Source organism: Camellia sinensis, chromosome 15, assembly GCF_055761805.1.
Source record: "Camellia sinensis isolate YWXY chromosome 15, ASM5576180v1, whole genome shotgun sequence".
Classification (NCBI taxonomy): Eukaryota; Viridiplantae; Streptophyta; class Magnoliopsida; order Ericales; family Theaceae; genus Camellia; species Camellia sinensis.
This window is the reverse complement of record NC_138975.1, coordinates 30,725,001-30,738,590: the sequence shown is the minus strand read 5'-3', so window position 1 is coordinate 30,738,590 and position 13,590 is coordinate 30,725,001. Positions and strand designations below refer to the sequence as shown.

At 38.7% G+C, this 13,590-nt stretch overlaps 1 protein-coding gene across 1 annotated transcript in view; it reads left to right on the top strand.

Moving 5' to 3' along the window:
• Window positions 1-7,615: 7,615 nt before the first annotated feature.
• Window positions 7,616-13,590, top strand: part of LOC114255775 (Pre-mRNA-processing-splicing factor) — a 17,118-nt gene continuing 11,143 nt past the window's right edge. Inside the window, exons 1-4 of the mRNA XM_028195304.2 lie at window positions 7,616-8,080; window positions 12,369-12,492; window positions 12,593-12,685; window positions 12,981-13,371. Of these exons, the coding sequence (XP_028051105.1) occupies window positions 7,839-8,080; window positions 12,369-12,492; window positions 12,593-12,685; window positions 12,981-13,371 (850 nt within the window). The 5' untranslated portion in view covers window positions 7,616-7,838. The remainder of the gene's footprint in view (window positions 8,081-12,368; window positions 12,493-12,592; window positions 12,686-12,980; window positions 13,372-13,590) is intronic.

The window sequence follows — 13,590 nt, the reverse complement described above, 5'->3', positions numbered from 1 at the left end:
CCTTCTTGGCGTGTCTTAGATGTTGCTTTACTACTCAATCAGCTGAACAAAACATTAATTTGAAATTTGGGCAAGAGCTTGGTCTTCCACATAGTTATAGTGCAGCTCTGCTCTGACTTCACTGTACTATCTTTTGCCAAAAAAAAAAGAATACGTGACCTACATGGGCTAGCCCTTATACTAGTTTTTTTTACATTTTCTCCCTCTACAACTTCAAATTTTGTTGACCCACCAGCTCTCCTCAGTCAGTTGATTTTCAGTTTTTCACCCTTGTAACTCTATTTTTATTGGAGCACGTTTTGAAGACCCATCTTCTTCGACATTGCTGTCAGCCAGTGTGGCTAGTTATTGTCGGCTTCTCATTGTTTACAACAAGCTTGGCTTTTTGCCGTTGTCACTGCTGCGTGAGTTTTTATTGATCGCAAACTTCATTTTTACCGATTGGGCTCTCTACTTTTTTTTTTCCCGACGACTAAGGTTATACCTATTTCTAGTGCTTCTCCCCATGGTGCGACTGATGGGTCATCGTTCTAGGTTCACCGTCTGGCTTTGGTGATGTTCCGATCAAATTATGGCTTTCAACATATTTTCCCTTGTCACTGTTATCTTTATTTGAAATCAACGGCTAGTTTGATTTGATGCCAACGTTATTGTTGCCTTTTGCGTCGTCATTTTGCTGAAATTAGTACCGTAAGTTCTTCGAACTTTGTTGTTGATTTTGGTCTTTGCTTCAATAAAGTTGTTTGTGGTGCATGTAATTTCATGAACTCATGGCTACCCTTTTGAATCCTTGTTTTCTGTCATTGCTTAAATTTTCAACATTTATTGGAGGCCCTCTTCACTTTTGGCAAAGTCCCACTTTTTCTTTCTATGCTCTGTTTTGAATTTAGATTTTGATAACTCTGTTTGCTAGGTTGATATTTACCATTACTCCTGTTGTATTGATGTAATTTCTGTTTTCTCGTTTTTCTATTGAAATCCTGGCAGGTTTGGCTTCACATCGGTGCTTATTTGACGCCCTGATTCTAGCGCTGTAAGTCCTTAATCCCATATCTCTCCTTTAGGCTTTTGTTATTGTTGATTGTCACTTTTGTGGGTCATCCGATGATTTGTGGCATCTGTTGGGTATTGCATCTAGCATATGAGTTGTCCACCTTTTAGTGCCATAAATCCAAAGACTTTAGGCAAACCATGGGTAAATTTAGAAATTTAGTCAACACTCTATCCAAACTAGTCCTTTTCCATGAGAAATACCATATTCCAAAAGATGTTACACTGGTGTTAGAGGGGTTAAACACATTTCGGTCATCGACCGACGACATTGTGTCTTTTTCTATAGGAGCCATCGTAAAAGGGGGAGTTCGGTTCCCCTTGGACCCTTTGTGGCTCAAGTTCTTTCATTACTTTAAACTCCACCCCATGGAGATATCCATGAATACTTTTAGGATTAGGTGGCTTTGTGGCCCTTAACAAATTGCTTGGCCTTAACTATGGAGTATGGGACATACTCCATTGTTATAATTTCTCTTATCACCCAGGTGACACCTTTTACCTTAGAGTTCGTCCGATGTACCCCAAATGATCTTAGACCTTTTCGATGCCAATAAGCATTCAAAAGATTTCTTCACAGTAAGAGAGAACTTCGAGTATCTGGCCGACGTAGAGGACCGACCAATGTGAATATCTCATGAAGGGGGTGGTCTAGGTTAACTTTTGTCTTTAATGCTTTACTTCTACACTTTTGATGTTGGCTGACTTTTGTTGTATGGCTTTGACAGGTGTTTCTCGAAGGAAGATGAGGATAAACAAAGAGCATCCGACTGACCTTGAGATTGCCTTCTCGTATCCCGATGGAACTGTGACAAAGTAGCTTAGTTATGTAGCAATTTACAAACACAAGCTTAACAAAAGGAAGGTTCGTGTGATTAACTACTTTTGGAAGTCTCTAGGGAGGTCGTCCGAGCAACAAGCTTACGATAACACTAGTGCTTCTACATCCACCATTGTTCGATCATCAAGCGGAACTACGAGTGAGGACCCCTTTTTGATGACCAAGAAGACATGACTTGCCGAAAGTTTGACCTTGCAGCTCTTGCTTACGGGACGGACCCTGTTCCTGAAGTAGCTATTGTGACCGTTCCCAAACAAAGAGTTTTGGTTCCAAAACAGTCCGTACAAACTTCCAAGGAAGTTCTTTATCTTGTTCCACCTACTACAACCCATACTGAAAAACTAAGGGGTTCCAAGAGGAAGAAGAGTAGAGGAAATGATGTTGTTGAGGGCTCCGAAGGGCAGACTTTAGCTGAGGAGTGGCTGCCTTCTTTGGAGCATAAAAGTTGGCCTACCATTGTGACTAACAGTGTGACAGATTCTCGTGAGTTAGCGTTCCATCTGTCCAAGGCATTACTCCTATCCCTGGACATGGTTGAGTGTAATGTGGATTCTAAATCTCTAATCAAAGGATCTATTCAAATAATGACTGTAGTAAGTATTCTTCTCTTGATTTGATTGATTTCTTTTCATTTTTCAATAAACTTCTCTAAGTGTTTTATCTTGGTCCTTGACAGTTGGCGCAACAACTTCATGTGTTTGGAGCAGCATTGCTTGGAGTAAGTAACAAACTTTAGCCGAACTACGAAGGTTCTAGCTGACACTGACCTTGCTCTGAAGTCAGCCAAAGCCGATTGGATAAAGGCTGAATATGAGGTTGCCACTACTAGGGCGTTGGTCATTGCTAGGGAGAAGGCATTGTTGGAGGTTGAGAAAACTGTTATGGTGGCTTTGGTTACCAAAAAAAAGTCGAATAGAGAAAGGTTAAAGTGGAAGCCGAGTTGGAGGCGATGAAGGCCGACCATGCTAAGCTTATTGAAGAGGCCAACCGGAAGGGTTGGGATGAGGCTAAGGCAAATTATTCTTAACAAGTGCTGGAGCTGAGGGATGGCTTATTTGCCAAGGGTTGGACAGAGGCCCTTCGTGCTGTTGGAATCGATGAGACTTCTGCTCTCTTCAAAGACATCCTCGTTCCATCTAAGACTGCTTCTACAAGGGTTGCTAAAACAAAAGAGACGTCAGTGGCTGAGACTTCGAAGGCCACCCATTCTATTTCCCCTATTCGTCTGCCGAGCCCTATTTTTGAATGAGCAAAAACAACCTTGTGATGAGGCTTAGTAGCCCTTTAATTTTTTATTTATTTATTTTTTTTGCATTCTGTCACTTTTTCTTTTTTCTTTTTTTTGTGTGCAAGTGTTAGAGTTTGGCTAGTTAGACATCTTCATTTTGTAAGGTTGAGCTCCCATTTTTGTAATTGAAGCTTTATAGTAATGCCATGCTTTGTTGAATTTTTGTAAGTCTTGAACTTCAATCTTCAATTTTTGCTTGTATGTGTTATGCTTGCCCCTGGCCGAGCAGGAGCTCTGTTGTAGAGAATGAGGCCGCTTGTTCGGTCAAACTAGGTTTCATGGCTTAGAAAAATTAGAAGAAAGAACTTTTCATACCCCGTGGCTGAGCATAGACTCCGTAGAAAAGCAGGCCATTTGTTCGGTAAGACTAGGCTTTGTGCCTTAGAAAAATTTGAGAAAAGAACATTCCATACCCCTTGGGCGAGCATAGGCTTTGTGGCCAAACAGACCGTTTGTACGGACAGAATAGGCTTTGTGCCTTAGAAAAATTAGAAGAAAGAACTTTTCATGCCCCCCGACTGAGCAGAGGCTTCGTAGAGAAGGAAGCCATCTGTTCGGTAAGACCAAGCTTTGTGCCTTAGAAAAATTTGAGGAAAGAACTTTCCATGCCCCCTAGGCGAGCAGAGGTTCCGTGGCTGAGCAGATCGTATGTTCGGACAAAATAGGCTTTGTGACTTAGAAAAATTGGGGGAAAGAACTTTCCATGCCCTTCAGTCGAGCAGAGGTTTAGAGGCTATATAGGGCGTCTGATCAGGCAAACCAGGTTTTGTGCCTTAGAAATGTCTAGTTGGATTTAGCCGAGTATTTCGCTGCTCGGCCTTTACTTGATTCAGTCAAGCTTAACTCATCGTAGAGTGTAACTCGGCTCTTCGTTGAGCACGAGTTGTTACCATGGACCGTGCTTCCAAGTAACGATACTTGGCATAAATTCCACTAAGCTGTACCACTTGGCGTCCTACTCCAACCAAAGGGCCGAGTTTGCGGCCTGGGGCATAAGTTAAGGCTCGTAACCCATTCTTGCTCAATTACTGAGTAAAAATATGTACGACACATATAAAAAAGAACACAATTCATAAAGAAAGGTTGATTTCATTGATACTTAGAAAATTGCGATTACATTCGAAAGCTGTTTAGATCATTACATCACTGATTGTATTTCTTCAAGTTGGCAACATTCCAAGGACGAGAAATGGGTTTGCCTGCTAGGTCAGTCAGGTAGTAAGCTCTGTTGCCCAAGGCAGAGGTAACGTTGTAAGGCTCGACCCCAACTCAGTTAGGGTCGAGCTTCTTTTTACCAGAGTCCTTTTTATGATCCATGATCTTCCTTAGCACCAGATCTCCAGGTAAAAATTGTCTAATTAGCATATTTTTATTGAAACTTCTGGTAAGTTGTTACTGGTCTACTGCTAGACGAATGAGAGCGGCTTCTCTGCGCTCCTCTACCAGGTCAAGAGCTTAGGCAATAACCTTATCATTGTTTGCTAGTTCAAAGATTTCAGACCAAATAGTGGGAAGGCTGACCTCTAAGAGAATGATGGCCTTCATCCCATAAGTGAGGGAGTAAGGCGTCTCCCCTGTTGATCGCCGTGGTGTTGTTCTATATGCCCACAGAACATTTGACAGTTTTTCCACCTATTTGCCTTTAGCCTTTTCCAGTCGTTTCTTTATCCCATTGATAACCGTCTTGTTAGACGTTTTAGCTTGACCATTGCCTTGAGGGTAGACTGGAGTAGAGTTGCTAAACTCAATTTTAAGTCGGAGCAAAACTTCCTAAACACCTTCCCATCAAACTAGGTGCTGTTGCCAAAGAGTAGGACCCTTGGGATGCCAAACCAAGTAATGACACTCATTTAGATGAATCTTTTCATGTCAGCTTCCTTGATGTTTGCTAAGGCGTCAATCTCTACCCACTTAGTGAAATAGTCGATGGCAACAACGAAGAACTGTTTGTTGGTAGTACCCCTTGCTAGGGGTCCAATGATGTTTAGACCCCATTGTGCAAATGGCCACGGGTTGGTAAGGGGAGTTAGGTATTTGGCTAGTTGATGAATGAGTGGAGCAAATCTTTGGCACTTGTCACATTTTCTAACATATTGTTGGGCGTCTTTTTGCATATGTGGCCACCAGTACTCGTGAGTGAGGGCTCGGTGTGCCAAGGACCGATCTCTAGTGTGGCTACCACAAATCCCCTCATGAATTTCAAAAAGCAAGTTTTCCACGATGTTGGGATGAACACAAAGAAGATATGGGCCGAGGTAAGACTTCTTGTAGAGCTTTCTAAAAGGTGAGACCAGGGCTGACCTTGAGATTTAGGGGGCCTAAGGCAAATTTCAGAAATGGAGGCCCTCTTACATTAAAAAAAAAAAAAGTTCATAGATAAAACGATAAGTTACAACTTTTTTATTTGTTTGTAGCTACAAAAAAATTTACTTGCACATATAATCATTAAAATTATAAACAAAATAATTTAATGAAACACAATTAGAGCAAAAAACTTAGGAAAAAATTATTCAATTAAAATTGATAAATATCTAGGTAAAAAAATTAGGGCAAAATTATTTATTCCCCTAAAATCTAATAGATAAAGAAGGTAAAAAAAAAAAAATTATGGCCCATATATTATATGTATTGTTCTTCTTGGGCCCAAACACTTTTTTTTTTTAATATATATTTTCATTTTAATAAATATGGGTTAAACAATACATGGACCCAATAAAATATTTTGGGGCCCTTTAAATTGATTCTAAAAAAAACAAAAAAAAACAAACATTGGGCCTATGACATTTTATTAAATTTGGGGGCCTTATTTTTGGGCCAAAATTTTGGGGTCTAAGGCATAGGCCTTACTGGCCTTAGGCCAGGGTGGGTCCTGGGTGAGACCCAAAATCGCGCAGTTCGGTGCCTTATTTTATGTGCTTATTTCTTGTCATCTAGAATGATGCCATTTTTGAGAAAAGTAAGGAGTTGGTCCATCCTGCTCGGACCGAGGTCAGTATAGAGGACTGAGCTAGCTGAATCGATAGTCAGTTGAGGAACAAACTCGATCCATATCTTGCGGCCATTTTTGGAATCCATCAAGAAGCCAAGACAGGCTAAGGCATTGGCATGGCTGTTTCCATCTTGGCCAATTTTTTCAACCCCTGATAGCTTGAACCTTCCAAATGAAGAGTTTGGCTTGTTTAACATAGGATGTCATCCGCTCATCGCAGGCTTCGTATACTCCAGTCAGTTGGTTCACCACAAGTTAAGAATCACTATAGACAAGCAGTTCCTCCGCATTAAAGTGTTCGGCGCTGCGTAGACCGGCTAGTAGAGCCTCATATTTTGACTTGTTGTTGGAAGCTTTTCATCCTAGTCTAACGGTTTGCTCCCAAACAAATCCTTATGATGAAATGAGAACCACTCTTGCTCCAGAACCCTTTTGGGTTGAAGATCCATCAACAAACAGCTGCTAAATATCACCAATGAAAAGTTTTCATGCCTCAGTGGGAGTTTGATAAGTGTTGTGGACTCTAGTTGCTAGAGTCAAGCTCCCTTCGAAGTGGTTGGTCGGTCTTGGAGTAAATTTGACAATAAAGTCTGTTAGAACTTGAGCTTTGATGGTGGTTCGTGACTAGAATTTAATGTCGAATTCCCTCAACTCTACTGCTTACTTTTTTGTCCGGCCTGAGAAATCTGCTCGGCTGAACATAGACTTGAGAGGATACTCAATGAGGACAATGATGGTGTGCCCTTGAAAGTAGTGAGCAAGCTTCTTGGAGGCGATCAGTAGGGCATATGCCAATTTATCTAAGGGCAAGTATCTGGTTTCAACATCCAGGATAGTCTTGCTAATGTAGTTTATTAGCTTTTCTTCATTTCCCTCTTCTCTAATCAAGACTGCACTCACAGTTTGATCGGAGACAGCCAAGTAGAGAAAAAGCTTTTCGTCAGGGATTGGAGTAGACAGAAAAGGATGAGAAGAAAGATACTTCTCCCTTCCCCTTCAGGGTCCATCACAATTCTCATTTTAATGATTTAAACTATTGATTTTGTAAGATTCTAAATGTATATTATTTATGAAAAAAATTAGATTAATCCGATAATTGTAATATTTATTATATCATGTTTGCTCCTAAAAATGAACGATAAGTATATTTTTGAAAATAAACTATCTAATTTTTTGGGACAAACAAGATAATATGAAAATGTTATATTTATCAAATAGATTTAATTAATTTCATAAATGTCAAATGATATACCCAAATAATTTTATAAAATAAATAATTTAAATTATCAAAACGAGACACTTGCAAATTTTATCAAATTCAACTCAAGTTGATCGGGTTAGGCCCACCAGTCAAAATGAGTAAAAACCATTACTTTAACCCCCCAGGCCCATTAACACAGCCCAATCCATACCAAAAAAAGTCCAGTCACCTGCGACCAGCATGCCCATCCTAAGGATTAGAATTTATAAGAAAGCCTAAAAAAACGGAGATCGCTAGTTTTTCTTTCACACTCTGTCTGTCCAGACTCATCACTGAAGAACACCGCCACTGAAAACCCTAGAAACCTCGAATGCAATTCTTCAAATCTCAGTTCAAATCGACCAATACGCTTTGTTTCTTAAATTACATGGTTTAGGGTTTACTGTGTTGTAGATTAGATTCAGATAACATGTGGAACAACGGTCAGATTGCGCCGCCGGGCACCGGCGGCTCCTCGATCCCGCCACCGCCTGCGGCGCAGCCGTCGTACACTGTTCTTCCGTCTCCGGCGGAGGTGGAGGCTCGTTTGGAGGAGAAGGCCAGGAAGTGGATGCAGCTGAATTCGAAACGGTATGGCGACAAGCGGAAGTTTGGATTTGTGGAGACTCAGAAGGAGGATATGCCTCCGGAACATGTTAGGAAGATCATCAAGTAAGTTATTTTTTTGGGATTTGGTAAGAGCTTTAATTGACTAAATCTGTTGATTCTGGCTACTAAATGTTCTTTTTAAGTATCTACATATATGCTACTGTTGAAATTGGGTAGAGCTTGTAACTGAAGGAAATCTAGACTTGAGGAAACCCTAAACAAGCTTCCGTTTTAGAGACCTTATGCTAAACATCAACACGAGGCATTTTTTTCACTAAGTCTTTGAAAAATTGGAGCTTTCAATATAAGATTATTTTTGAGATTTTTTTGGTAATGGTTGAGACACCTCTGGGGTGGGGTTAATTAACATTATTATTTATTGGCATGACACATTTTATGGTTTTATTTTTATTTTTATTGTTATTGTTGTTGTTAGAAATTAGATTTTTGTTTGGGGATATGTTATGTCCTCCTTCCCTGTTAGGTTTACGAGTTAGTTTTGGAAGTGTAAGTGTAATAATCTGGATTATGTCTGATGGTTTTATTTTATCTACAAGTTAGTTTTGGAAATGGCCTTTGATAGGGCCGTGGAGACGAAGGATTTATGTAGCTGATCCCATTTGATGGGATTTAAGGCAAGGCAAGGCTTGGCTTGGCTTGGTTTGGTTTGATTTGATTTAGCTGAAAACAGGATTGTTTCCAGGATTACGTTTTTCTTTTATTTATTTTAAAAACGAGGTTGTTTTTCAACTTAATTCTTAAATGAAAGCGGTTTTGCTGAGAACATGTGTAGGAAGGCATGTTTAGAGAAAACACTTTTTATGAGTTCTGGCCTATAAAAATAATAGCTGCTTGAATAAAGTAATGGGTCACAATCATTTAAAAAGCGTGTTTGTGTTGATATGAGAGAGAGAGAGAGAGAGTCTGAGGGAGGCTGTTCACTGCCCAAAAGGTTTACATCAAACTAGTAGCAGAGAAAGCTGCTCATTACTCACTAGTAATACCCTAAAAGCTAGCCTTGTTAGAGTACAATGGAATATGGTGTTTGGTTTATGGTGCAAAGGCCCACAAAGAAAGACTTGTGGGGACCAAGTTTGATTGAGGTGGAGCCTTTAAATCCTCTTGAAGTTAGGTTCAATGGGCAAGCCAAGAACCGGATGAATGCAATCCACATCGGCAATGGTGGATTTGATGCTATGGTTTGAGACAATGGTCAATCGAAGTCTCTCAATCTCAATGGTTATAGGTGGGAAACCTTTTAATGGCTAAAGGGTAAGGTAAAAAGTGTGTTTAGTAAACTCACTTTCAATGTAAATTTGAAAGCATGTTTATTACATATACTTTAAGGGGTTGTTTGTGATGACCTAAATAAGTGCACTTTTTGTCTTTTTACGAAAAGATGTGCAGAAAAGTAGAGAGGTGATGTGATGGAAAAAAAATAAAAAGATAAAAAGATGGATTATTTTGTAGTAGCCAAACTTGGCCTTAGAACAATGTGTAGGTCACACTTCCATATTTACAATAAAAGCTTGTTTAGTGAACATGTTTTCTAACTGAATTTGTCCATTATTTTATTCCTATGGATATTATTATTTTAATGGGAAAATACTCATTGAAAGCGTGTTTGGTAAACATGTTTAGTAAAATCAATTTCATGTAATTTAGGAATCAAGTTAAAAAAAGAAACTATTTTTAAAAATTAAGTTTTAAAGCTTTTGTAGATTTTGTGGAGGATTTGATTAGATAGTTTTTGGCCTTTATTTTTGTATTCTTTTCATCAGCTTGATGCCTTTTCAATAAAGTTTGGTTATTTATAAAAAAAAAAAAAAAAAAAAAAGTTCTAAAGAGCCATTTTGGGTAACAAGCCCTGGAAACATAGGAGGTCAGGATGAGAAAGTTTGAATCTGTTCTATTTGGTTGACGTTCGTTGTGTGGTAGCTTTAATAGATGCTGAAGATAAAATTATCATTTTCTAGAAGTGGGTTGTGGTATCTATCTATCCTTCAATCCTTGACCTCGTAGTTGAGGGTTCATCATATAATCATATTGCCCTACCAAGAGGCTAGAAGGGCTGATATAGAATTGTCCATTTCTGTGTGATAAGAGTGTTGAGAGGCTGGATATTGGATACTGATTCAAATTCGCTCATACTCCTGTTAGTGATGGATGATTATGGGCTAGTTCAATAGGGCTAGGTTTTAACTTAATTTTCAAGTTATGCCACTTCATCAGTATTAGTCTATTAGATGTGATTCTGAAGCTCATATCCATTGTAGAAGGAAAAAATTATATAATGTATAAACTGCATTTCTCAAATGTATATAAAAAATGCACAGCTCAGGGATTGCTAACAGTCTCTATAATGGAGTGACATTAGCGTTGAGTCATTGACCATTATTTTCAGTTGGACCAATATAGTCCTAGTTTGAACCTTAATATTTAAATTACTTAGGACTAAGATGTAGTGATTCTTCTTTTTCTCTTCTTCTCTTGTTAACTTTATAAGTGAGTTCAGTTTGTGAAATGGGCTTTAGTTTGCTTTTTGTGCATACGTCTAGTAGTGTATGAAGGTTGCACTCCTAGCACCTTTAATAGATAATCTTTTACTTATTTAAAAAAAAAAAAAATACTTGGGAGCATTTCATGAATTTTTAATTTTTCAGTCCCTCTTTGGTAGCAGCAACTCCTTCACTCAGTGGAAGAATGAAATTTTTTCCACGCCACAAACAAAAGAAGATTCTCTAATTCTCTCTCCACCCCTCCAGATTCCCACCCCATCTCTCTCTCTCTAACATCCTCTGATCAGTTCAAATTTTGGCGACCGCAGTTCATAGCAGACAAAATTCACCATCACCATTGACATTGCGGCATCACTTTTGGGTGCATCCTTTAGTTGCATTGCTAGAAAATAGTGAACTCCGTCCATGAGTCGATGAGCCAACGCCATGAACCCTTATGATCACTGCCCTAGCACACTTTCGTCAGTTGCAAACTGCCACTCCTCCAAAGCTTTATCTTCCTTCACTGCTACCAAGCACGAATAGAGCAAACTTATAAAACAAAATTTAGAGAGGTGGAGAGGGAAAGGGAGAGGAAGGGAGAAATTTTTAGTCGATTGTTTCCCGGTGAATCAACGAGATAACAAAGATAGATTATAAGAAAATGTGAAAAAAAAAAATGAAAGTACAAAAATGCCGTTCTTATTCAATTGACAAGAGCATTTAATAAGGTATTTTGGTCCAACTAAAAATAGTAGCCAATGCTAATGTCACTTTATTGTAGGGGACATTAGCATTCTCCAATTTGTATATATCATAATAAGTTCTGATTTCCTATACAATAGCTTCGAAGTATTTCTTAGGCAATCTCGCTGTGTCAATTTGTCTTATTTTTTTTATGAGGATTTGTACCGTTAAGTTTTACTGTCTGAGAGTGTTAAAAATGTTGAAGGTTGTCTTTTTGTAATTCTTTGCAACCCAGCTTTGACCTGGTAACCATGAGTCCATGATTGCCAACTTTATATCTTGCCAAACTTTAGCAATATGGTTCCTGCTGCCACCACCACCACCACCACCACCACCGCCTTAATAAATCTCTTTTTGGCGAACAGATTTCTAGCACCACCACCGCAACCTCTAGTTTTGACACTATGTTAATGGTTACTTTCATCTCTCAGCCGAAATATTACAACCATCTGTATCCCCATCTTTGTAGGTCCAATTCTCTTTGGATATTCTCATTTCAGAAGTTTAATATGTCCAGCAGATATGAATTCTATATTGTACTTCCATCACCTGAAAGCTAATAGTAATGAGAAATAAATTGCACGATTTTTAAGAGAGAAAAATGGAAGTAAATGTTCAGCATTTATTGAGAAGTATGTTGTCTACTTATCTTTATGCGGTTGATGCATGGAGGGTAAGAACTCATTTTCTCTTCTTTGAATGATTTGTCATCTGGTGTCCACGACTCATTGGGTTTTAGCTTTGATTGTTCTGGCTGTTGATAGTCAATCTGTTGTTGGTGCCTGTTATCAGCTGGTCTTATATTATTTATACACGTTCCCTTAATTTAATATCAGGAGTCCCATAATTATGATGTTTTGTTTTATTTGCCAAGTGGAAAATCTACCTCTGGATATTCTCAAATTAATGGTTTTGAATTCTTGGTTTCTTATTTTTTGGAAGCTATGTGGTTCTTTGTACATTCTTGCTGAATTTTGGAGCCGTATTAACAGCTTATCTCTAACATAACCCTCTTTGTGGCAGTCATATATATGCATAATATAGTAAAGTTGGTTCAGATGGCTGCTCAGGGTGAATTAATTGTTTAACACAATGGTCTTGTACAGGGATCATGGTGACATGTCCTCAAAAAAATTTCGTCATGATAAACGTGTTTATCTCGGAGCCCTAAAATTTGTTCCACATGCAGTTTACAAGCTCCTAGAGAACATGCCAATGCCTTGGGAACAGGTCTTGATCCTCTCTTCCCTTCAATATGCTTCTTTTTTTATTTTCATGGTAGGTATGCATTTCTGGTCTTGACTGATCTTGTCATTTTTTGTAATTATAGGTTCGTGACGTGAAGATTTTATACCATATCACTGGAGCCATCACATTTGTGAATGAAATACCATGGGTTGTCGAACCTATTTATTTAGCCCAGGTATGTTAGTTCTCTCTCTCTCTCTCTCTCTCTCTCTCTCTCTCTCTCTCTCTACATATATATATATATATCTTATTTGGTCATCATAGTAGGTTGAAGGCAATATGAAGCTCAAGCAATTATGGTCTATGTTGTCATTTCTGAGTGACCCTTACAGGATCTTATTTTGAGCAATCTGTTACTTCAGAAGCAGCATATGTTTTTTCTACAACATTGACTTCTGTTATGAATATTATGGCTACATGGTATTTATGTTTTTCATTATGTCCAGCTGATTTTAAATAAAATTTTGCAGTGGGGTTCAATGTGGATCATGATGAGAAGAGAGAAGAGGGATCGTCGGCATTTCAAGAGAATGCGATTTCCTCCTTTCGATGATGAGGAGCCTCCATTGGACTATGCTGATAATCTTTTAGATGTAGATCCTTTGGAGCCTATTCAACTGGAGCTGGATGAAGAAGAAGATTCAGCTGTATATACTTGGTTCTATGACCATAAACCTCTTGTGAAAACAAAGCTTATCAATGGTCCAAGTTACCGGAAATGGCATCTCTCCCTTCCTATCATGGCAACGCTTCATCGACTGGCAGGGCAACTGCTTTCTGATTTAATTGACCGCAATTACTTTTACTTGTTTGACATGGAGTCGTTTTTTACTGCTAAAGCTCTGAACATGTGCATACCCGGTATATATTGTTCTCTCCTTTTCTGGTTATACTTTAATCATTTATGTTGCTGAATTATTCTTCTAGTTTCCGTCACCATTGACATTCACGATGGTAGTTTCATACTAGGTTGCAAGTATTTTATTGTTGAAATTAGGGTTGCATTGGAAGGCTGCCAATTTTAAATTTATGCATGTTTTAAACTCTGCTTCTGCTGACCTTGGCATTAGCAAATAGATC